We start from the raw sequence: 26,525 nt of genomic DNA on the forward strand, positions 1-26,525 counted from the left end.
AGAAACTACATAGGCCTACAACAAATAGCAGCTTTTAAATGAGGTGATATGGTGTTCAAATTGATTTATGATGACTGGCTAATATGAACAGTTTTCCCACTAGGCTCATTATTCTGAATAATATTACATGAACACAGCATTGCTTTGCTGTCACCATGAGGTTGATGTTGGTTGTATAGGATTGTCACAAAGACAAGCTACTTGTTCCCCCTGTTTTCAGATGTAATGCTAAGCTAAGCTAACAAGTTCCTTACTGTAGCTTCATTCTCAGAGAAATGAGAGTGGTATAAATCTTCCCATCCAACTCTTGACAAGAAAGTGAATAAGTGCACAAATGTTGAACAAGTACTTGAACAGGTGACCCTTGTAATGTAGAAAACAAAGATTGTACCAGCTGCAGCCAAAGCTTTTGCTCAGAGACCAACCAGCTTGGTTTCTCAGAGACTTATTTAATACAATAATCATATCAGTTTTAAAGCAAATCTCCGAGGCAGTTTATGGTGAAGTCAGTGTAATCTTGTCAGGTTTAGTGCTCTGTCAGGCAGTTGCAGGAAGGTGCACTGGAGCCGAGCAGGGTTTGTGGTTTCCAGGCCAAAACTCAACTGTTTCAGCATCTCCTTCCTTTTGCTTTCCAGATGGGTGCTCTCCAGATGCGATTCATTTCGTCTAACTTTATTTTAAGCAGATATTCTTGGCAGCTTGTCACGTCTTACCTCAGCTTTAACAAGGCAGAGCACAGCTCGTGAGACACAGAGAGAGAGAGAAACAGAGAGAGGAAGAAATATGTTTGACAGTCTAACACAAGATGAACCTCGAGGTCGTTCCAAGAATGTGTTCGACACTAAATAGTACATTTTGGGTCCAGCTCTCAGGAACTGAGCTTTGCAACATCAGCCAAGGAAACTGATGTGTTTACTAGGCAGTCTTTTATCTGAGGGAAGAAAGACGCCAAAACCCTCATAACACTTTATGAGATTATATTTCATTGTACAACATCATGTAAGTGTTGCTGCTAAGGTTATGTAGACTAAGAGTGTGCAGCAACAGGGTGGAAAAGGCTCAAGTCTTTCATGTGGATGAAATGCTCAACATCTCATGTCTGCAAAGAGCTTCTTCTTCTTCTTCTTTTTACAACAGCACTAATTTGTGTCAAGAAAGGACAAAAAACAAATTCAAAAAATAAAAGCATCAGGAAAAATTATATGAACAAAAAGATGAAAAATACCCATAACAAATATGACCACAAATACAAGATGAGACTACACACTTAAAGGGGAGCTTGTCTTTGTATCTCCCTCAGCACTGGAGTTTGATGAGGGGTTTGGACAGGCTGAAGACGTTTGGTCTTTATGGCGGAGAAAAAAAGTGGGTCTGAAATACTGCCAAAACCAGATCCTTCAGAGTTGTCTGTTTAAAGACAAAGAAGACATAAAAACAATCAGCATATTGTTTATATACAAAAAAAAAGTCATTTTTGGGGAAATATACTAGCTTTTGCTTTATGGCTGCAAATTATACAAGAAGATTGACGCCAGGAGGTCGTTAGCATAGCATAAAGACTGCAGAGGGACACTGCTATGTAGCCTGGCTCTGTCCCCATCAAAAGCTCACTGGGTAACCTGTTATTTATTTTCTGTTCCGTACAACAAGATGCAAATCGCAGTTTCACTGCAGGCGCACAATGTTTTACATCAACCAGTGAGTTTGCACAAGATGCACATCACAATAAGAGATGGATCACGACGAGTTTGGCACTCCAGAAGGATAAGCCATGGCAGATGGAGACCTTCACCATCACTTTACTGCTAATGGACAGGCTGGCATTTGTAAAAAAAAAAAAAAAAAAAAAAAAAGTTGGTGTAGGTTTTATAACTAGGGCTTATATATGCCATTTACTGTACTCTACATGATTTATTATCTTGGGACTGTGCATTGTGTATAATTAGTCTCACTGCCAGAGGGGGAACCAAAAGTTTCAGGTGTGATTAATTGTTTAAAAATTATTTCAGCACTTTGTTCCAGACTCTGCCCAGAGCCAGGCTATAGCTGTACCCAGTCTTTTTGCTAAGCTATGATAAGTGGCTGTAAACGAATGACCTTCTCATCCAACTCTCTGCCTGAGAGTGTAGTGGGATATTTCCCAAAAGGTTAGACAATATCTTCAACAATCAATCATCCTTTAGCCTGGAAAACACATTTCCCTCCTGTTTTGTCTTTCTGCTCACCATGAATGCCGATCATGTGCTCCAGGATCAGGACCCTCTCAGCCAGGATCTTCAGAGCCTCTCTGAGCTGCTGCACAGCCTCACCCTGAACACAAAAATACAATGTAACTGAGAATAGCTTTACTGGAAACTCAGCTGGATTGAAATACTGTTTATGTCAGCAACCAGAGCAGGAAAGAAGCAAACAGATGAGGGGCTAAAACAGGCTGACACTAGGCAGAAAGCAAACACAGTGCCATCCATGGACTCCTTAACAGTGTTAATCTACATCTTCACAGTCAGTCCAACCATATTAGATAGACTTCCAGTAATGAGTAAATAACTGTGTTGGGTTGAGTACATGGTTGTACGCTGGCGAATAGCAAACACATCAGTGTAAGATGTAGTTTGTCCTGTATTAAAGTATGAGGACTATTCCAGCAGTTCCTTTACAGTGTAGTCTTGTTCAAATGAGCTCGGGGGGGGGAAACACTGTAACATGTCTGTTACCTCTTTCAAGCCTTCTCCTGGTTCACCTTTTGGCCCTGGTGCTCCCTGTGAAAACAGAGACGAATAATCTAGTCATCTCTACTTTGTGTGTGTGTGTGTGTGTGTGCATTTTATGTAGTACTGTAACACAATAAGGTTATACTCACAGGTAAGCCCTGCTCACCTGTTAGACCAGGAAACCCCTTGTAGAGGAAAAACAGAAAAATAATTTAGGTGCTTGCTCACACACACAAACACACACACACACACACACACACACACACACACACACACACACACACACACACACACACACACACACACATACACACTCACACACATTTCACCAGCTTGCATTCTTTATCCCCTGTGCTAATCTGCCTCTTCACCAGATCTCCAATCTTAAATCACGCTAGCAGAGGAAGGGGATCAGGTTTAAAGACAGAGGCCCACTAGAGAGCTGACTACAGAGGGGACCCGACATGGCTGCCCTGATTAGTGAGGCCTGGCCTTGGACGAGAGAGAAAGAGGAGGATTAGTCACAGCTTGGAGTCAGTCTTTGAAGAAAAGCCTGTTCACCTTTAATGTGTTTAAGATTGCATGACAGCTAGGGCCATTTACAAAACGTAGAACAAAAAGCATTTGATAGTTCATCAGAATCAAATATGTGCAGCCTGCTGGCTAATCCAATAATGAGGACGTTTTTTTTTTTCTTCTTTAAAGCAGCCTCACCCTTTCCCCTGGATCTCCTCTAGGCCCAGGATCCCCAGGCTTGCCTTGGAGGCCTTCCTTGCCCTTATGTCAGACAAACAGAAGGACACGTATTAATGATGCCAGTCATACAGTACACTTTTTTTTTTAATTGAACAGCAATCAGCTCTGCGACAGACACTCACGTCTTGTCCCGGCAGGCCAGGAATCCCCTCAGGTCCTCTCGGTCCTGCAGGGCCTGTAGTGTCATTCACAAAAACATCACACAAGTGTGAGGGAGGAACAGCAAAATGTTTAAGTCTGGCTCTGACTATTGTACAATGTCAAAATCCAATACAGTCAATTTAACACAATTTAATTCAATTCTGAAATTATACTGTCCTGAGAGAGAGATTTGTCAGGGTTTACAGAATAAACTCTCGATTAACCTTTAATTTGACCAAAATGTCAAAATGTATTAATACAAGATCAAATGTACAACTGATGTTATTGTGTCGTGTTTATATAATCCTCTTACAAATTCTCCTGTAAATTATCATGACATGTTTTCTATATTCAAATTTTTTTTGATCTTGACAAGAATTGTAAAGGAAGTTTTGTGTATGTGTGCAGCCCTTGGCTCCAGGGATGGAGTTGCAAAAAGAAGGTTGAACACAGACACACACTGGTATGTGTCATGAGCTGAAGACTTGCTGTGTTTTCATCTAACCTGGGAATTGGAATTAAAGTCTTACCTGAGGGGCCAGCGGGACCAGTTGGACCGGGGGGCCCAACGACAGCCTGAGGAGCAGCAAAACCTGTTTCCTCTGGGGGGGAAGAAACAGGAGAAGTTTAAACACAAACAGGCTAACTTGACCCTTTGCATAAAACTTAATCAAAAATTGAATGACTGGTTAGAAAAAAAAAGACGTTCTAACCTGACTGAAGGTCACTGACATCTGTGTTACAACAAGTGGTGGATTTACATCTTATCATTTAGATCCTGTAATCTCATAAACTGTTTGCTAACTGTCTGCTCTTTCCCCCAAAACTATTTCATGACCATGTGCTTTAAATTTCCTTCTGGAGCCAAAGGAATCAAACAGACGTGAAACTGTACTTAAAATCAGACTGATTTCTATCAATGCTTTCATTGATCAACACTGTGCTAAGTTACAGACGTGACTCACAGGCTGCAACTTGTTAAAATTCCCCAAATCTCCATCACTCTTTACAATCTAGCCATCACTGGCATCCTCTCAGTTTGACCCCAAACATTTAACATGAATAGATATCAGTGTTTTGTAGGTTTTCTCAGCCTCTGTTGGTTTTTATTGAACGGTGATGTGATGAAATACAGAGGGGTGGTATCACTGTGGCATCAAGGACAATGCTGGAACAGGCACACACAACTTTAAAGAAGGAAAGTAGCAATAAACATCTTAGAAATACTCAAGTAAAAGTGATACATTCAAAACCGTATTATATATGACATTCAGAAAACCTTTGCTGCTAGCGACGCTGGTGGTTGTTATGTGAATTGCAGTCAGAACTCTGTAACCTACGCACCATAGTTTGACTGACTAACCGGCACCATGTTGATGGATGAGGTAACTGATGAGTTACACTGTTATTACAGTTTGACTATAAACTACATCTGAAACTATAAACTGTATTTGTCCCTGGTGTCATTTGATGTTTTGATGAAGGTGGTGTGGATCACTGTCCAACATGTTGATCTAAAATCTCCCATTGGTGCTCAATTATGGTTGGGATCTGGTGACTGTGAAGGCCACATAGCATGTGATCTACATCATTTTCATACTCATCAAACCATTCTCTCATCCTCATTTTTCAGCCGTTTCCTTTAATTTGTAATCCATCTCTAGGTCTGGCTATGCAAGACTATCATCCGACCAATGTTACATTATGAGGTGAGATGTTGTGTTGACTCCAGCTTTCCCCTGACGTCAGTCATTCCTGTTCGACCAGACAGATTTCACTAGATAAAACTTTTTTATGCTCATGTTGAGTTTGTGTTGGAGTCTGTGTTGTGCGGGGAGATTGTCTTTTATTGACATTAGCTGACTCAGTTTCTATGTCGACACTGGTGAGTGCTTCAGACTGTTGACACTGTAGAGAATGGAAAAGAGGTATGGATGGCAATAATGTGTCATCATTAAAGCTGGAGCTGGTAGTGTGGGGCTAATTGTAACTATTACTGTATATATATATTCATACTTTATTAGATGATTTATATTTTGTATTAATAATCTAAATATCCAAAGTGTCTTGGAACTAAAGCTGCAAGAAAATTACATTTTTCCTTTAAAATGTAGCAGAGTATAATAATACTCTGCTTAATATGTGTTGAATATTTAAGAAACACAAATATGTGCTGAAGTGTAGACTAGGCTGAGAGACTACAACGTCAGATCTGTGCTGTGCATATTGCAGAACAAACATCTTAAATATGGCTGAATAGATTATCTTGAATAAAGTTTGATTAGTCATCACCACAGTGAGCTACCAAATGCTCACTGCAAACATTCATTTTCCTATGAAGCGGCAGAGAGAGTTTTCCTGATTAACAGAGAAGTGTGTTCACTCGAGATGTATTTCAGATCCAAATATGAACAGTAATCCACTTCAGCTTGATTCAGAGATAGAGATATACCAACAGACACAAATTCAGAGCAGGATCAAGAAGCAGGGCCCGGCCCCCATGTGCTGAAGATATATTATACATCATGGGTATGTCCATAAAATGTTAATTTGGATCTCTGCAATGCCTTTAAAATTTCTGTTTGCAGTTACCTATACTGCCAACTCACAGAAGAGTTAAGACATCAAGGGTCAGCAGCCAGGTTGCAGAGTTTCACCAGCAGTCAGCAGGAGGATTAACTCTACTGTGACGGTGATCGACAGGACCAGCTGCTCGATCTAAAAAGGGTCCCATTTAATAGAGCAGTAAATGTTTGGACATGATCTGTCTTCACAGAAAACATGCATGAGGTGGAAGTCATGTCTTGTTCTCAGCCTGTAGGATATTTTAAAGTATGCTTGTAAGTATAAATTCTGTTTGAAATCATACCACACTTCCACTTCCTCTCCACTTTACCATATGCTCAGGGTCATTCTTCCCCTGTGTTGAGACAGCGCTGTTACATTATGGCTGCAGTCCACAGAAAAGGTCTAGAAGGAGCACATTTCCCTCTGGAACTAATTTTCTAATGTTACAGTCTCCTCGAGTCTGGCTGCCTCCCCAAGAAACTCCACATGAGTGGCAGACTATCTCCTCCCTCGTTCATAGCCAGCCCAGATTTTGGCTCTGGGCCGCGGCCTGTTCCCCCAAAACGCAGACTGTTGTGCTGACAGCTAACAAATTAGGCCTGATTTACAGCCAGTTGGCCCCCCTCAGCTTACACGGTCCCACAGACCCAAATCTACATAGTTCCAGACCCGCAGACACAGTCCTGGGCTCAGAAAGGCAGACACAGCCAAAAAGCCTAATCGGAGCCAGCAGTCTTTGTGAGGTAATGATTACAGCATGGACTTCTACTGCCTCCCTGTGGTTAAAACAAGGTATTAAATGTGAGAGCGGTACCTTTGTAAATAGGCTTCTGTTTATATGTTATATTTTTGAAAACATATTTAAATGCTGAAAACCAGAGGGAATGAGAAATGATTTTCATGTTAAAATTAATTCCATGAGTTTTCAGTCCTATGTTTACTGATCTCTGTAGAAAGAGGTGACCTGTATTAAATTGGATAATGTGAATTAAAAATGCTTCAGTACATGTTTCTAATTGATTCGGCTCCCTAGCTAATCTTACTATTTATTCACTGCTATTTTGCTCCATTGACGGTGGTGGTGTTAAATTAGGTTGCAGTAAACAGTGGCTCGGCAGCAGCAAAACACACGGAAACAATTAAACTAAATCTAAGCCAGCTTTTCCTGGGAAAAGAAACAATGTTCTTTCCATTAGGAGCTGAGGTCCATCGCTAAAAGCTGTAGATACTTGTTCTCTTAAACACTCGGTAACAGCTACGCTGCGCTTCGTTCTCTGTGCTTCCACCTGTGCCCTTTTTACACCAGTTTTCACACACATAAACCAAATTGGCTGCTGTTCATGCTCTGCCTGACAATGTGTTTGGACAGGATGGATATGTGCATGAGATATGTAAGTGTTTGAAGGTGGTGAAACTCATGACTCATTGTGGGATGAACTGAGAAAATGGACCTGTGGTTTAAACCGGTCTAATTAAACAATTCAAAACTGAATGCTTGAATTGTTTTAAGATTGTTTTTGGACCAGAATTCAACCATGTGGGTGAGATTGGTTTCTATTACTCTCTCATTTAAGTTCATCTGGGACAGTTTGGTACGGATTTAAGAGAGTGAAATTGTACTGGAGCAGTCGGCTCACCTTGGTTGTCGACTTGAAAGGCATCACCACGTGCCGGGATCGGAAAGTATCTGGACCCTGGGGGACCTGGGGGACCAGGAGGGCCGGGTAGACCTATTGCTCCGGATAAACCTGTTTCCCCCTTTGAGCCTGCACCAATCAAAACAACAAGATACAATGAATCAATCATGTTTAACACGCACTTGTCAATGAGTCATTTTCTCACGGTAACATGTGTCAGACCAAATCATCTATAAACAAGCAGATGAGACTTCTGGCTCTGCGTATGTTTTACCCGTGGGTCCAGGAGGGCCTGGTGGTCCAGCAGAACCAGGAAGCCCTGGAGATCCAGCAGGCCCGGGAAGCCCTGGAGGCCCTACAGCTCCTGGTACTCCTAAGAGAGAAAGTCAGGGAAATATGGATTAAATGTAAAGTTCAAGGAATCATTCAGTTTCAAATGACTTAAAGGAGCAATCCACCAGAAAAGTTAGGAAGCGCCAAAAAGGCACAGTGAAACAAGTAATTTCATGGGCAGTTGTCTTGACTTGGACTTCTAACAGAAAGCCTGTGTAACATACTGGAGGTGTGGGGTTGAGAAGAAAGGGGCATTCAAGATGGTGAGACGTTTAATGAAAAAAGAAAAAAGAAAAAGATACATTATTAGCCTACAACTTCTCACTAAAATTCACTAAAAACAGAAAAAATGTGGTCTCCCAGGAGTTAAATCGATGCCCTGAAGCCAAAAACATAATTATCTCACTGTAGCGTGTGTTTACTGGGCAGATGATGGTTTTATTGAATTAATAGCCTTCACAGATTAATCAAAAATAATCATTTCAGGTCTTTGGCTTGACAGGTTTGAGAGACTTGATCTGAAACAGTGCATTGTCTGTTGATTCATTCAGACTGGGATGACAAAACCAGGTCCTTGACCCCCCCCCACTGCATATTTCAGAAGGTGCCTTTGTCTGAAGTGTCAGCACCTGGCGGCAGGTATGACGGCGGTCCAATGGGAGTGGGCTGAGGTGCGTCCACCTCGTTGTCCGAGCCCCGTGGTAAACTGCTGACGTCCGGCAGTGATGTCCGTCCCTCCTCCAACAGCCTGATCTGGAACAAGAGCAACAACAGATGTGTTGAATATGAAGCCGTCGTCAGTGTGTAAATCCTCACGAAGGCTTGAAGTGATTTTCTTTACCTTTGATTCAATTGTGTTTATTCTGCTGTTCATGTCAGTGAAGCTGGTGCAGTTCATACACTCTGTAAGAAATGAAGACAGACAACAATGTGTTTAATGTCCACACCACAGCAGGAATACATTATGTTGTTTCTCTTCCAGCTGTCTTTCCCTCTACATCTGTATTTTTGCTTTGCCTTTCTATTGTTGTTATGGTCTGCTCCGCCTCCCTGCCCTGCTGCTGTGAACGTGACCCCAGCCCCGCCTCCGTTCTCCACCCTGCCTCACCTTCTCATCAGCCTCATCGGTGTCACCTGTTGTTCCCAGCTGCACCACAGCACCCATCAAGACAGCATTAAAGGTGTACAGAAATGGCCGTTTGTCCTGTTTGTCGCGCCGAGTTGTCACAAGCTGCAACACGAGTTTACCCGAGTAAGGAAAATTAATTTGATTGGTCGTTATCGAGCGGGCGGGATATTCAAAGCTTGGGGCGAGACCGAGCTCCGTGTGTGTGTGCGTGTCTCAGATGTTTGAATGACGGATGACGGATCCAATATCAGTGGCTGGTGAATCGTGTGCAGGCTGACGTATAATCCGTGCGCCTGCATTATCCAATGCGGAAAAAAAAATACCACACTTTCATCCCGGATTTACTCAAAAATACAATTTTGCACAAAGCCTACACTGTCTGATAGATGAGTTATTACATTAATTTTATGACCCAGAGCGGGCTTAAATTCAATTTTCTTTTCTGTACACCTTTAAAGACCCCCTCCGAAGAAAATCGTGTTTTTCGTGCTTTTCGGTGCGAGGGGGGTGGCTGGGCGGTTGCAGAGCAGCGCAGTCTCCGCCCACCCTCCAGAGGCGCATTGCTAATGAGCTGCTGGTGCTGTGCAGAAGGAGAGCCCTGGGAAATTACACAGGTTTTGTGATTTTGGCAAAAAACTTCATAATCACAATTTAAAGACTACAGAGAATGTTTTAGTTTAAAATAACCAAAAAGGGTCGTTGGAGGGGGACTTTAAGCAGTCCCAGTGCTGGTGGTTTCGACGCGGCTTGCCTTTCACCGCCTCTCCTCGTCTCTGCCCTGGTAAAACCAACAGCTTCCTGTGCTTGACCTTGAGTTTCGTCCGTTCCCTGGTTTCCCTATGCCTGTGACTGTGTGGCGACGAGCCCCAGTTTCGGTGTCATCCGGAGAGCCCTGCGTCGTGAGAAACGGGATCATCCCTATGTTCCCCGGGTCCTATGTTCCTCACTTTGTATGGGACCGGGGAACATAGGACCCGCTTTTCCCCACTTTTTTGTGACTTTGAGTGAGAAGTGTAATTGTACCATTGGTTGGGTTTAGGCAATGAAGAAAGGAGTTGGTTAAGTTTAGTAAAAAGACCAGATAAGTAGAGAGAGACCATCAACCAGCAACAGTGGGGAACATAGGACCCTTATTTTGAAAAAAGGTCCTATCTTCCCCAGTATGTATTGCGACCGGGGAACATAGGACCTGGGGAACATAGGTACACTCCCGTGAGAAACACCTTCAACCCTGTGAGTGCTCCTGGTCTGACCTCAGCTGCTGACTCTACACATCCCTGTCCGCCCACGACCTTCCGTCTGCCTGCTCCCTTTTGGCCCCACTCAGCTGTCATCAATACCCCACTGGTCCTCAATAAAGCTTTTAAACCACATCCTGGTTGTCTGCATGTGGGTCCACTTCTGACTGAATCCTAACATTTAAATTCCTCTTTCTGTTTTTTCTTGGCACAGTCAGTAGGCCTAGCATCTCTCTCTCTGTGTCTCTCTCACTGAGCAGGTTGAACCAAGACACACTCGTGCAATGCCCATCAAACAGACCCAAGATTTTATTAGGAACTCTTCCTTCAGTCATGTCACTGAATAAATATAATTAGACGTCACATTAAATTATTTCTCCCTCTCCCTCCAGCTCTCCTCTCTCTCACACACACACACAGCCAGACAGACGCACACCTGCTTGTCCACTGACTCTGCATGTTTTCTGTCTGTCTGCCCACTCACAGTGATGTCCTGTACGCCCACACTCTCACCCTCCTCTCATAATATACCCAAACCATGCAGCACATGGAAAAACACGCAGACTCAAACACATACACACACACACTGGCCAACTGGGGGCAGTGAAAACAACACATGAACATATTGTCAGCTTAAGTTTATGTGGCGATTTGTTGCCTGCCAAGACATCACCAGATACAAAGTGATATTATCCATCCTAAGGTTGTTGCCAACTGGTGAAAGTGAGACTAATATTCACCCTCCTTTTAGCTCAGATTTTGGCCTATTTGAAAAAGGCTGATGGAAATGAACCAAAACAATTAAGTTACCATTTAAAAAAAAAAAAAAAAAGAAGAGCTAAAAGAAGCTTAACACTGTAGACCTGAGAGGAGCTGCAGAGTCTGGCTAATTCTACAAAGGACTATTTTTACAACCAACCATCTATTTGATGCATTATTGATATAAAACATGATTGAAGCAGCTTAAGGGTTTGTTTTCAGGAGAATTCAACAAGTTTGGGGATGAGTGCCACAGGCAGGGTTGAAACAGAATTGACACAGTCTGGGTTTTGGTCTTTTTTTAGGGTATTTACACAAGTGAAATATTGAATGATGTTGAGGCATTTTTGCTTATTTTTTCAGTTTTCTCTATTCACTTTTGCTTTCAGCACCTGCAACATTTTTCTGTGTCTTAGTGAAATTCTTGTTTGCCAGTCTGTTTTGAACATTTGGTCATCTCTCGCTCAAAAATTGCACTATTCCAGCTACCACGAAACCACAAATACCACGCTGCAGTCTGCAGCATTTTTTGGATCCTTAACATGAACCGTAAGCCAAAATCCAAAACATAGTTTCACAATAAAGAAAACCCTGCATTTGTTCTAAATCTGAGCCTTCCTCTCTGGTCTATGGCTCATATGAAGTGAGGAATGTCAGCTGTCCGTCCCACAGATGGGACCCACCCACATTGTGGTCATAGCGGGGATACCTAGAATAAGGAACAACTGGTGCTCATAAATAACCAACGCAAACAACAAAAATGACCCAAACAGCTCCGGTCTGCTTAAATCGTCGTCTCTGACCGCAACGCAGAGGGTACTAACGGGAGCCGCTGAGGTTTCCGTCTGACTGAAATAGGGCAGGGTGAATATCCGCACCACGTCTGCGTCTGTAATCACCTCCATCCAGTCCAGTGGTGTATCAGACTGTGTGGGTGTGGTCTCTGACTGGCTTGTTTTAACATCTTGAATCTCGTCTTGGAGCGCAGCCTCAAACGGAAACAACAATCAACAGCTCAACCCAAAGCACATTCCTCCAGATTCAATCAAGCCAAATACTGAGACCACAATGACCCCACGTGAGCTGCTGGTTGTGACTGACTGCACCGAGGACATCAAAACTGTACACAGCACAACGGCACAACAGCAAGCCTGTGGACAATCATGGGCTCGGCAATGTGAGAGGGCTGATGAGTTGATGTGCTTTTATCTAGTCTGCAATTACTCATCATCATCATCATCATCATCCCAGAGGAAGTCTCCACCCTCTGACACTCGGTCTCTGTTATATACAGTACATCAATCTGCGATGTCTTCCAAGAGTTATCTTGTTGTGATTATGTGTTTAGTGTTAGTTTATTTTTTCAGCCATATTAGTGGTGTGACTCAGTCGACAGCAATGTCAGTTTGTCTGTGGCTCTGTGCAGCACTTTGACACAGATGGAACGATCTCAACAACAACTACTGGATGGATTCAAGTGATTCCTTTGGTGATTCTTGAACATTTTGAGTGACAAGTCTTAACAACTGAATGGATTATCTTGAAATTTGCTATGGACATTCACATTCCCATCAGGAAGAACTGTAGTATCCTAACTTTGTAGATCCCTTGACATCAGTCGTCACGCCAGAAGTTCACTTTGTCCAAAAACCAGTAAAATGAACGTAAATCCCATTGGCTTGTGTTTATTGCCAATCAGACAATGTTGCCATGCTACCAGACTAAATTGAGATGGTTAGCATGGTAAACATTAAACTTTTCAAACTTCAGTACTTTAGCTCAGTCATTTTGACAATGTAAATACTAACGTTAGCATTAGCTCAAAGCATCTAGTGTAGCTGTAGACTTAAAGTGTCTGAAGTCAGTCCCTGTTTACTACATAGTGTCCACTGTCCACCATGTCCCCCCCCAAAAAAGTGCAATGGAACGAAACACAACTTTCTCACGATGCAAAACTCTCCTACATTTGACATGTGCAAAAATGACTGATCGATCAAATCTACAGCTGTGTGTGATGAACCAAAGTAATGATTATTAGTAAGAGTCGGAAATCACAACTTACTGCTTCCCATTTCCCATTGAACGTCAATTACACACAAGAAGTAGCCTAATGAATCAATGAAAAAGAGACTATTTTGGGCAGCAGTCTTACTTGGTTTATAGCCTACCCTATTTCCATCAACATTTCAGCCAGCTTCAGGGAACTGATTATGTGGTGCGTTTACTCAAGATGCCTCTTGGCTCCTTTACTGTGAGGCCAGATGAAAGAGATATACAGTAAGCCTCCTTGCCTGATGATGGATTTCTGTTTCTCAGGCCTGAGAGAGGATTTGTTTAGCTCCATCCTTCACTGCTAATGAGCTAACTTGTCCAGCCTTTATCTCTTGTACAAAGGAAGCAAGAAATAAGCGGCCGTATCTTATTATGTCATAAACACACACCACAGGACGACACTAGAGTTAGGCCGCTCCACCATGAATGTAAAGCAGAGCAAAACAACTTGGGTTTTTTTTTTTTTCTGTAGGTGGTGGGAGGGATTTCCGTGTCTGCAGTTGGAATTTAATTATGTTGGGTTAGAAAACCAAACTTCCGCCTCGCTCGGGATGATGTTTAGAGCGGGACCGCAGTCATAGAATCTGTTTGGATCCATAATTACACCATGGCAACACGAGACGGGGTTATTTTTCTTGGATTGTTCTCAGCTCATGGGAAAGAGTCAGACTCATGTTGTCTTTAGGGGGAAGCCAAATAAACAGAAAGAATAGCAAACTTTTTCTGCTCCGAAGAGAATGATTTATATGTTTGAGAAGACAGTTCAAATATTCAGATATTAAAACTTCCCGATCTTTGTGAGAGGTTGCAAAAAATTATGCCAAGATACATATTTCATCTGTTACAGTGATTGTTTTTTTTCACTTGCAGAAGAGACAAGACAAGTGAAAGAAACTGTAGATGATTCAAAACTATCACAGACACAGAATAATTCAATACAAAATGCAATTAATGAAAATGTCAGATTGCTGCATAATGCACCACATAAATAAATGTCATGTCTTTAAATAAAATGTTACAGAAGCAAGGCACACTTCAGTGTTATGTGATAAGCTTAAGCTGCTCAGTCTGACAATGAAAGTGAGACATGAGCAGACTTGGATTGGCTCAGATCAAACTCCCCCCAGGCAAAGGACAGAGTGTAAATACGATTAGAAACTCTTGGATGATAAATCTTCATTAAAACATCAGGAGTCAAACAAATGAGCATACTTCGTCTCAGCAAACTAAGCAGCGAACTAATGAGTCATCGCTGCCATCACCGTGTGATCCACTGTACAAGACAGCACAGGATATTTTGGCAAGGGTTTAAGTCAGTCTGCGGGCATCGTCTGTTGAGACAGCTACATTTCCTACATCAGACCTGGACATAGATCAAAGACTTCACTTACTTTCTTTCAGTTTTGCACGTGCACGCATGCACACACACACACACATACACACACAGACAACCTCGACCGCAAAACAAACCATGACGCACACAGCTGGGGACAGTAATTTTCACTGCCACTAAATACTTGCTCTGTCTGTATATGTGTGAGGAGGACGGAGGAAGGATGATGTATTGAAACATCTTCTTGGACATTCTCAAGAGTCACTGTCACATGTCCAAGATACACAGACAAATGTGTGCCCAGTCTCTCCTTCTGTGAATGTGTGTGTGTGTGTGTGTGTGCAGACCACAGACAGGCCTTTAAGAGCTGGCTGCATCCCAGGAGCCTGTTGTGTGTCGGCCCCAGCCAGCAAGTGGTCAGCTATGGCTGCTGGCACGAAGAACAGCTGGCACAGAACACACACACACACACACACACACACACTGTCACAAGCTCTCTCACTCTCTAAATCACACACCCACTTCGACAGCGGTGGCTGGTGGAGGACGGTGTGTGTAGTGGCAGTCCACAGTGGGACCATTTAGCATTTCTCCCCGTGATGCCAGCTGATAGATCACACACACCACTCCTATAAATCTAACGCTGCACAAGCAACACAAATACTTGTAAATCAATACAATTTGCCATTACATTTTTACACATGATGCCATTATTTCATGCAAAATTAAATTTGATCAACGACTCAGTAATGGATTTCAAAACCACAACGAGGCACGGCTATTAATCTGACAGTCCTGCTCACAAAACACTGCTACTCATCAGGCGTAGTTGTGAAACAATGACAGACTGAATCTCTTCCAATCTGAGAAGACACATAATTTCTCCGTCATTCCCTCATTCCAGCAGAATGCATCCACTCGTGTCATCGGGCTGCAAGGCCAAGACAACACACTACTGCTCTGGTGCTGCAATGTTAGCAACGCATCAGTCACAGTGAGAGATGGATGGGCCCGCTGGCGCACAGACATACAGTCATCTTCATGCTATGAGATGATGTGTGTGAATCTGGTGCGGAGAGACGATACGCGCTGTGATCGGCTGAAACAAGGGCGACATTTTTGAGGTTTACATGGTTTCACGGTGGTGGCTGATGAAATGGAGAGAATGACAAGGGTGGAGACGGCGAGGGAGGAAAAAAGACGGGGAGAATATCCCCGCTGACAAGTCATATCAGAAATACAGTCTTGTAATGATAAGATGAGAGGAAATGAACTTCCAGAAAACTAGAGGTCTCATGTTCACTCGTTTTCAAAAGGTTGTGTCTAAAAGATTTACTTTCCTATGACGTTTGACGCAAGTTGGCGTGTACATGTTTGGTTTTAGGGCTTCAGGGACAGTGATGCTGTTCTGCTTGTTGTTGGTTGCTAGACAAAGGGAGAGAAAACCTCTGACAACTGTTGGATGGATTGTTGTGAAATATGGTACAAATATTCATGTCCCCCAGAGGATGAATCCATAATGAGTTTTTATCTGGCACCTCTAGGAGTTAGTGATTTTTGGGGGGGTTTGGAGTGAAATGGCTCAATTACCATTGGATGGATTTCCATGAAACTTGATACAGCCTGTACGCTTCTTCAGCAGTGCTTGTCCTTGGGTTGGGTAGCCTTGAAAACCTTCTTCTTCCCACGCAACTTTCCGGTGTTGGATTAGCCGGGGCTTTGTCTGACCGGTCCTGTAGGTTATTGAAACTGACAACCTTCGCGCCGTTGATTGTCCAGTTGCGCAGAGGGAGCCAGGGTTTGAGCCTCTCTCTCTAGCTCCCGTTACTACAACTACTTGAGAGTCATGAGAGTGACCGAGTCCAACGCTGACTGTCATTTATGTGCTACCTACAAGTTTGATCAATGTCACCGCTCCTCCCTCACTCTTTGGCAGCTGGATTTTCAGTCGTCAAGTGTGTTGTTTGGGAACAACTATGTCTGATTCCTAATGTGGTCAGACGACACTAGCTCTGTTTGAACACGGCCTGACCCCAGCTCTTGTTATGCGTTTGGCTCTGACAACCCAGCACCAGCGCAAAGCCACATTCACTACAGAGAATCATTTGTTTCTAACAAAAACAACCACAGAACAACTTCATAAGTATGGAAACATCTGGATCTCCGTGACCTCTGGAACTTTTCTAGGAACCTTTTTAGGAACTTAACCTGCTTAACTCTGCATACAATAAATAGATGTGTGTAGTCGCTGAGGGACAAATAGAGGGATGTCACTGAGAAGCAATGATAAGGTGGTGAAAGAAATGAAAAACCACAGAGGGAGCAGGAACAGAGCATCATCCATCAGGCCGACCAGACTATGACCAGGAACAGCTGAGGTATCCCACGGCTCCCAGCAGGTCAGAGGTGAATGTCTGACCTATATTTGAACACAATCAGGGATATAACAGAGACATCAGTCATATCCTCATGTCGCCCAAAGGTTTTGGTCTCGAGAAGCACATGTGGGATATGGTTCTGTTTTATCACTTCACTCCAAGGAGAGGAGAGCAGGAGATCTAAAGGACATAGGAAGTAAGATTAGTCGAAAGCGATGAGGAATATAGAAGATAAAGAGGCTAGAAAAGGCGAGGGCAAAAGAGCTAAGGCCACCATGGGGGATGAGAGCAGATGCTAAGATGGAAAAACTGAGGAATTTAAAGGTATTTCTGAATGATAAAGCTAGCGTTGAAGATAATCCCTCCAACAATGAAGTCTGAGTACACTTCCCTCACTCCCATCTCATCCAGCTGCTGAGGGGAAACAGTGAGCGGCCTCATAGCTGCAGCATTAACAAATTAACACATCTGACACCCAAAGCTTTCAGCCACCTCTTCACTCCTTTAATGAAATGCATCGTTACCTCCACCCCAAAAAAACACCATCTGCTGGCACACGCAGCACGAAACTTTGTTAAGCTTCTTTTTCTGTGCTCTTGCGTGACTTTAACGTTACTGCTGTCATCAGGGGAGGTCCTGGCACTAATTCTTTTAAGATTACACTCCCCCTCCCCATGCTTAGATACTACCCATAATGCCTGCATGCTGTTGATGTGATCATGTGTGCAGATAGGTGCTGGGGTGCTGCTGTGTCGGAGTGGGGAGCAGAAGGGGGGCGGGGGGCCGACAGCGGGGAAATTACGAACACATTTCTCCCAAATGTGTTCCATGCCGTCATGTGTTAGCACAACTCTGCTGAAAGCAAAATGTAAATGTTGAGATGCACTGTACTACACAGCCAGCACAAACCAGACCTGTCAAAAGTATTGACTGCTCAGGGTGTCAACAACACGTATTCAAGAAAACACCCATTTTCCTTTCACAAACACAGGAACATTCAGGCTGTGACCTGCTCGGCCTTGCAGCTTGGCTACAAGCTGCAGGGTTTTTCAGTGTTATCAGGTTATAGAGGACAAAATAAAAAAAAAGGGAGTTACACACAAACACAAGGAACATGAAATGTAAAAGCCAAAACTAGCTGAGAAATCACTTGCTGGCTGAATGAAACTGCAGCATTTCTTTGGATTTCTGCACTTTGTCAAACACCTTCAAATCTGCAACTGATGATTGCTGCAACATCCATCCATCCATAAATCAGCCATAGTACCACGTGTACCACATATAGATTCCAGCTGACATTAGACATGGGTGGAGTACACAGTCTGTGTATCACACGGCAGAAAAGCAACGAATCCTCACAGTTCAGAGGCTGGAGGAAAACATTTCACTTATATTTTTCTCTCAGTTAGCTGGTAAGTGATTGACTAAATGTTTCTCCTGAAAACATATAGCATTGAAGCATCAGTTTGGTTGCATTTTCAGCATGGAAGAAACTTGAAACACTGACTACAGGCAACATGATTATGAATGCAGTGTGCAGATTTGGCCTCTGTGTTTTGTGTATTCGCCTTGACGGCTGATGCCAGAACACTATTTATACCACAGAGAAACAAAAGAGTGTTTTTTTATGCTCCAAGTCACCTTCATAAATGGTTTTTTGATGTATTTCTATGAGAGGAAACAATGGTAACGGAATAAGACATTAGTGTCAGGCAGAAAATGATTCAGAGTTTAGAAGATGAAAGCGACAAGAACATGAGCAGAGGTGGGAGGAACTCCTCAGCTTACACAGACCCAACTCGGCTCTCTTCGTGTGCCCTAGCCTCTACATCTCTGAGGGCCTCAGGGGCCTCTGAAGTGGAGCCAGAGCCCCGTCAAAACTAAAACCAGAGGTGATGTCATCTTCATTGGTTAAGGCTGTCCTCGCTCGTTCTGATAAAACAGCTGGCTCGGAGCCCCGCTGCAGCAGATCTCTGCTACACAGAGCTGCATGTACGCCGTTGGCCGGCGGACAGAGTTCTGTGTCTGACCCAAATTATCCACACTTAAAGGGAAAAAATACTTATATGCTATCTTGCCGGGGGTTAGATTAGAAGATTGATGCCGTTCTCACGTCTCTGTGTTGCGCCAAATATAAAGCATGGAGTCAAGTGGTAGTTAGCTTAGCATAAAGGCTTAAAAACAGGGGGAAACAGCTAGCCTTGATCCTATCCAAACCCCACAGCAGTGACTTCTGAGGTTTCTATGCTAAGCTAAGCTAACCAACCTCTGGCTATAATTTCATATAGAAACAGAAAGGAGAGTGGTACTGAAATCTCACAACATATCAAATTAGTCCATTAATGATGATATCTGTTAGTGCTATAGTAAATCATATACTCAGTGATCCTTAATATATCCCTTTCCTACAGTACTCATAAGATTTGCAGAGGTTCATAAAAGTGATGCATGACTTGTTTTCACAACCTTCACCCCCAGAGACAAAAGAAAGTTAAAATCAAACAGAAACATATGTGCAAGTGACATGTCACAAAAAAACAGACAAGCAATAAAGGTCTTTAAAATACTTTGGACAAAGGTTTCCTCAAATAAAAAGTTTAAAGTTTTAAACGCTCTCTTGTGAAGAGCAACCATAGGCTATTTCCAATATATTACTGATAGACTGTAGGCTATGATGCTGTATCTGACTGACGGAGGTTAATTGATGGAGGAGAAACAGTGTTTCAGAGCTGTGGTCTGAAGTCTAGCATGGTCACGTATGTTTCAAGGACCTGGTGGAGGAGTGTCATGCTCATTAATTTCAGTGGGGCCACTTTCCCACAGAACCGGCTCTCTGCTCCGCTGCTGTCTGGGCAGCTTGTAGCAGCTGGAGTCCTGTGGGACAGAAACACTCCTCATTACGCTTCGCTTTCCTCCTCTCGTCTCTTTTCCTCTTAAATATTGCTCCACAGCTGCCTCCGCCTCGCCAGTTCTAACACCTTATTGTTTTATGTGCGCTATTCCTAACTTTCTCCCATCAGTGTCCTCTCTCTTTCTGTAGCTCCGACACGCTGACCCCTGCCAGCTCTGTGAAGCCGACTGTCTCCGACATCGGCCTCTGTCTTTCAGGTCTCCGAACCTCTGTCTCTCCATATGGAGGTGATTTCCCTCCCCTGCTCTATAGCCATTATAAAGTGCAAATACATTTCAGCAAAAGTTAAATAAACAGCCAGATTACTTCTTCACACTCCTGCAACCACTTTGGTCTCAAGTGAACCATAATCTCGGGCTTTACAGACTCAGAGGATATAGCTACGTGTTAATCTTTGTGAGGAATAATATCCACCACCAGGCAATAATGGTTTCCAAAAGCTTTGTAATAATGTCTGTGTTTATTCCGTTAATGTTAATGTTCGCTTTCTGAGCCTGTGGTAAACCTTGCCCATCCAAGTGCAACAATGAATAATTTTGCAAAATGGAACAAGGTGTGGTAATTATTACCAATAGGCAAAGTCTGCTCATTGAGGTAACTGTTAATCTTGGACAAATGCAGACAGACCGTGCCAGCATTTTTCATGACATACCAACTGCTGTATTACTCAAACCTACAAAGGAGTTGGTGGGTGGACTAAATAATTTTATTAGAAAACTGAAAATGTGTTTACTGTGGTTACCGTGCATATTAAATTACTGTATGTCAGCCAGTGCAGCCTCAATATCCATTTTACAGGCATCCATAATATTTGAATACAACATGTGAAAATGTTTATCAGTAAAGAGTCGTAACCTATATCCCTTTGGAGGTTAAAGCAGAAGTAAGCGATATTTTTGTGTTAATATAAGTCTTAAATAGTTATATCTTCCGACAGCAATCACTTACATAGATTGTTTGGACCGAAACACGGGTCTCTCAGTCCCTCTGCTCTGCTCTGAGCCGAGGAGAAAACTTTTCTCGTATCCTACAAGTTTTATCCAATGAGGAGAGAGAACGGCATAAAGGGGCGGTCCTCTCTGTGTGTGCAGCCAAGGGATGCGCGTGAATGTGGTGACGTAGGGACGAGGACCAATAGATCCATGACGAGGGCGGGGGCTGCTAACTCCATCAGCTGACAAGACTTTCGGTGCGTTCAAGGCAACCCGTAACTCGTGTTTTTCCGACCTGTGAAGTCGTATCAGTTCGATCTGGTACGAGTTCACGGGTCGGAAGTTACGAGTGGCCGTTATAGTGACTTTCACAGGTAAAACAGGTTGGAAAAACACGAGTGGGTTGCCTGGAACGCTACAAAGTCGTAAGTCGTGACTTGAAGCTGTAATTTACGGTTTCAAAAGCCTGCCTGGAACGCAGCATTAACCAAAACGACCGGATCGCTTGCTTCTGCTTTAATAAGATAATTCTTATTTTTCTTTTTTGTAAAATTATTGAAAAGGAAAACTCAAATACCACATTTACAAAAGTATTCAAACCCTTTAGTGGAACACCTTTTCAGATTTGTACCTCTTAAGCTCTGTCAGGTTGAATGTGGACTGTTCTGGTCTGGACCACCACACTGAGGTCTCTTCACAGATGCACAGTTGGGTTCAAGACCAGGCACCGGCCAGGGCATCCATACACATGTTTCTGACCCACTCCTATATTACTGTATCTTGGCTGTGTTTAGCATCACAGTCCTGTTTGAAGGTGAACCTTCAGCCCACTCTGGGGTCCTTGGTGCTCCATGCCAGATTTTCATTCAGGATATCACTGTACTTTTCTCCATTTAGCTTTCTCTAGACCTTGACGGCTTCCCGTAGTATGATGCAGCCATGCTACAACCGGGGGGTGCCCCCTGCGCTGTTGGGAACCGTCACTGGAGCAGAAATGTTTTTGTAGCCTTCCCCAGATCTGTGTCTCGGCACAGTCCTGCCTCTGTTCCCTGCAGGTTGTTCCTTCCTCCTCATGACTTGGTTTAAGCACTGACATGCTTAGTCAAAATGTGAGACCTCGTATGAACAGAAGTGTAGGCTACTTCTGCACATCATGTCCAATCAGCTGAATTGATCACAGGTGGTCTACAATCAAGATGTAGAAACATCTCAGAGATGATCAAGAGAAATAGGAGACACAAGTTCAGGCGTCATAGCAACGGGTCTGAATATTTATATTAAAGCAGAAGTAAGCGATCCGGTCGTTTTGGCTAATGCTGCGTTCCAGGCAGGCTTTTGAAACCGTAAGTTACAGCTTCAAGTCACAACTTACGACTTTGTAGCGTTCCAGGCAACCCACTCGTGTTTTTCCGACCTGTTTTACCTGTGAAAGTCACTATAACGGCCACTCGTAACTTCCGACCCGTGAACTCGCACCAGATCGAACTGGTACGACTTCACAGGTCGGAAAAACACGAGTTACGGGCTGCCTTGAACGCACCATAACGTCTTGTCAGCCGCTGGAGTTAGCAGCCCCCGCCCTCGTCATGGATCTATTGGTCCTCGTCCCTACGTCGCCACATTCAGGCGCATCCCTTGGCTGCACACACAGCCCTGCATGCCGTTCTCTCTCCTCATTGGATAAAACTTGTAGGATACGAGAAAAGTTTTCTCCTCGGCTCAGAGCAGAGCAGAGGGACTGACAGACCCGTGTTTCAGTCCAAACACTCTATGTAAGTGATTGCTGTCGGAAGATATAACTATTTAAGACTTATATTGACGCAAAAATATCGCTTACTTCTGCTTTAAATGTTTTCCTGAATTTGCAAAAACATTGTATTTTCTTGTGTTACTTTGTCATTATGAAGTGCTGCAAACTGACGAAGAAGACAATAAAAAAGGGAAATGCTTTTAAATTATTTTAAAATAAGGCTGTAACAGCAAAATGTGGAAAACAACACAATGGTTTGGTCTCTCAATAGTTTCTGTAAACTCTGTGTATAAACAGCTGAGCTGAGGCAGTCCTGCATTAGACCTCCATCCACACTCCAACTCCGTGGCTTCATGTTGACTGTGGTGGCTCACCCCTGGCTGAAAATGTTGGCCTTTTCTTGGCTCAGAGTCTGCGGTCTGCGGTGTCCAGGAGCAGCGCTGCCCACCGCCGAAACCCAGACTACCTCCCACTTTACAACCACTCTGCTGGACCGTCCTCACAGATTTTTTTCATTCATTCTCTTGACCGTCATGGTCATGATGATATTTGGGGAGACAGGCAATACCGCCTGTGTGCTGTCTGCAATAAAAGAGTAATTGATGTGTGTGCATGTACCCATACACATTTACAGAGAGAGAGAGAGAGAGAGATTGTGATTTTATTCCTCCTCTTTCCAGCCGCAGAAACAACTTCATGCATGCAGCTGTAAAAGAAAAAGGTACAAAACCACAGAGGATCCCTTTCAATCGTTGCTTTACTGCAGTGCATGTGCCCAAACGTAATCCAAAACAGGCTTTCAGTCTTAATTCAAAACAACTTCACAATCATATCCACTGCTGCACAGTAGCACCATTAGCGAGCTACCCGACTACACACCACCAAACATAAAAAAAGGCCCTGATGTGGGTAAAGCTGCCTGGTTCTACTAAAAAGACACAGATGGGTCCAGGCAAAACACATGGCCTTTATTTCAGTCCTTGAGAGTATTAGCTTCACAGACCACACGCTCTGCAGCTCCTCTTGTCCAACGTTTGAGAAAATTACATCATGTGAGTGAAGGGGGAAAAAAAGAAGGACTAAACTCACCTTCACGACACTCTTCTCCCACAAACCCCGGGCAACATCTCCACTCCAGTGCTGTGACTTGCTTGTAGGAAACCCTGAAGGACGGCCTGATGAGGGTCCTGTAGCTGTAAAACAACACATATAGGTGACTAAGGACATACACTTACATGCAGAAACACATGTGAACAGATACATATTCAAGCTTTATTCTTATTTTAATGCAATTTCTGACTTTGTTTGAGCGGTCGAGTTGGGGCAGGACGTTAGGGGAGAGAAGAGCAACAAAGGTTTCTCAGGTCACTTAAAGGACGGATTCAGTCCTTTTCTATTTCAGAAAGAAGCTTTTATAAGAAGCCATTTGTGAGTTTTCTTTGCTGCTGAATGTGGTTTCTTGCCATAAGTGGTGGAAATTGTCCCTTGACTGAAGTTTCAGCCATTGATGTATTTATAATACAAGAGGTTATAATATGTCCTCAGCCTTTTCAGGGCAGATTGAAGGCAGATTGAAGGCGTTTTCATCAAAACTTACTTCAGGAGAAACTAATTTCAGTGGAAAAAACAACATGATGGTGGAGATAGGGCTCTTTGATGCAAAAGTTTGATACTGAACTCAACATTTTTCAGATGGCTAAGTAAAAAGCTGTTGATGGTAACATTGGTCTATGTTGCAAAACGAAGAAATATTGCTTTAAAGTGAAAGTTGATCGTGTTGATAATGTGTATTCTACTCAGTTTGAAAAACATTGAGGAAAACTTGAGGAAAAAAAAGTTTAATAAACTTCATGACTATTTTTCCTCACCACTGATCATTCATTTTCACATAGGGAAATTGTATAAATGAGAGAGATCGCCAAAGTCCCCAAAGTCATAAAATGTGCCCTTGCCACCATGAAGGAAGCTGCATATAAGCAGCAAAACAGGACAATCCTCACAAACAATAAAGGATGGAGATGATGGGAGCCGCAGTGAAGACTGCAGGTACAATACCTGATGATTTTGGAGCAAGGTCCGGGCCACCGGCAGCCCTGAAACACTCTCTGCACCGTGGTCTCTGTCCCATTGTGCACTTGACAGGACACTGTTTTGGATACAGTGTACTGACACCAGTTCCTACAACACACATGAAAAAAAGACATGATGTTAAAAATCACAGACATTAACATGAATGAGACAATTCAGTTCTCAGCCAAAGTTGTAGCTGTATATCTGTAGTCGACAGGAGCCTTGACCAGTTGTACTCACCTGAGCTGGGTGCGGGTCCCGGTACCAGGTGGTCCGGTGCTGCCGCTCTGTTCCGACTTGATGCGCTGCCGCTGCACAGCGATGCCTGGAAAGTGATAAACAAACCCAGTTCCCACCGAAGGACAGACTAAAGTGATCCACATGCACAGCGCGTAGAGGAACGATAAAGCCATCGTCTCCTTTTGGTTTATCCCTGACAGAGACATCTGCAAATAGCGAGGTGCTTTCAAGTAAATCCCGAAGTTACAAATTCTTCTTTGACAGATCGACAGTGTCTACAATGAGAAGCCTGAAGGAAGTCTAAGCAAACCCCAGTGTAAGCGTAAAAGAGTTGGTCATTCCATCCTCCTGACGAGAAGCGGTAGATTGGCCCTCTCAAGAGCTCAGGATGAATGACACACAACCTCTTCCTATAGAATAATGTCGGTTTCTGACGTTTGACATCGTGTCGAGGACCGAGGAGTCAAATATCCAGTGTGCGTAAAAGGCGCGCAGAGTGTGAGGGCTGGAGACTGCAGTGCGTAAAAGCGCATCTGGTCCGGGTAAAACCAACAGCTTCACTCTGCATGGAGCTAATGTGAACGCGATGTTCATGGTGAATTCACAGTTACTGAGCTCTAATGGTCTTACGTAATCTCTGTTACCCCCATTGCATCACCTGACTATACCCCATAACGACTTTTTAAAGTAGACAACAATAGGCTATATGTTCATCCAAACCACATAAACCAGGGGTAACAAAGAGATGTGAACAATGACATAATGATCTGATGTGGTTTGTCAGGTAGCAGGTTACTGTTCCTGTTGAGGACCACAGTAGGTTCTCAGACTCTCAGAGATCTCCGGGCACCAAAAGTCAATATCAAAACAGATTAACTAGAAAAAGGTTTTAGCCGCCAGTAGGCTATCCGAAGGTTTTTTTTTTCTCCCACTTAACCACCTATCAGATTACACATGTGAAAGTTCATTTACACCAGGAAAAAAAAAGAATATAACGAAGGGAAAGTTAGAGATTTTTTTCATTGGATAAACTTTTTTCAGCTTACTTCGTTGGTTTAGTCTCTCACGGACATGATTTTGTGAGAAATATTTTGGGATATATTAGCCTACCACCTACACAAGTTGTGTCATTGACTCTAGGTCATAAGTTTTGCTTAGATGGAGAATAAACTAACGTAAAACGCATGACATTTTGTTTCATCATAGTTTTGATTTAGCAGATGATGGCTTCTCATAATTTGTTAAAAGCAACATAACATATAGCCTAGCTACTCATCTCATCATTTTGATTTTAGCCTACTTTTGCAATTTATCAGTTAACCTTATTTTTTTATAAGGTGGTGACTTCAAACCATAGACTGTAAAAAGAAAACTTCAAACTGACTGGTACCAGTAGCCTCCAAGTTTTGACACCACAGCAGTGACCACACAGTCCTGATCGGCAGCGCCCCCTGCTGTCACTTCAGCCTCTTTACGGGTTTTAGATGGACGGACGGAAGGAGACGTGTCCCACTCTGTGTTGCCAGGTTGGATGATTTTTCACCCCCTGGTGAAACTTTCTCGTTCATTTGTGCGGGTAAAAATGGT

At 43.2% G+C, this 26,525-nt stretch overlaps 1 protein-coding gene across 3 annotated transcripts; it reads right to left on the reverse strand.

Annotated features, from left to right (window-relative positions):
* Positions 1-962: 962 nt before the first annotated feature.
* col26a1 (collagen, type XXVI, alpha 1) lies at positions 963-25,539 on the reverse strand. Of its 3 annotated transcripts, none has more exons than XM_085796374.1 (14): positions 24,939-25,539; positions 24,684-24,806; positions 23,718-23,821; positions 8,988-9,049; positions 8,776-8,899; positions 8,088-8,177; positions 7,814-7,942; positions 4,139-4,210; positions 3,590-3,642; positions 3,426-3,488; positions 2,861-2,896; positions 2,715-2,759; positions 2,226-2,310; positions 963-1,407 (listed from the first exon to the last, which is right to left on the reverse strand). In XM_085796374.1, exons 1-14 carry the CDS (start codon positions 25,142-25,144, stop codon positions 1,268-1,270), a joined length of 1,332 nt encoding a protein of 443 aa, XP_085652500.1. In that variant the 5' UTR covers positions 25,145-25,539; the 3' UTR covers positions 963-1,267. The 3 variants fall into 3 exon arrangements, with proteins under 3 accessions (XP_085652500.1, XP_085652499.1, XP_085652498.1); XM_085796373.1 differs by having other exon boundaries at positions 1,157-1,407; positions 8,088-8,168; positions 24,939-25,383; XM_085796372.1 differs by having other exon boundaries at positions 1,157-1,407; positions 8,088-8,186; positions 24,939-25,383.
* Positions 25,540-26,525: the final 986 nt, after the last annotated feature.

The sequence above is a fragment of the Trachurus japonicus genome, chromosome 13 (assembly GCF_045865225.1).
Source record: "Trachurus japonicus isolate A0001 chromosome 13, Traja_1.0".
NCBI classification, from domain to species: domain Eukaryota; kingdom Metazoa; phylum Chordata; class Actinopteri; order Carangiformes; family Carangidae; genus Trachurus; species Trachurus japonicus.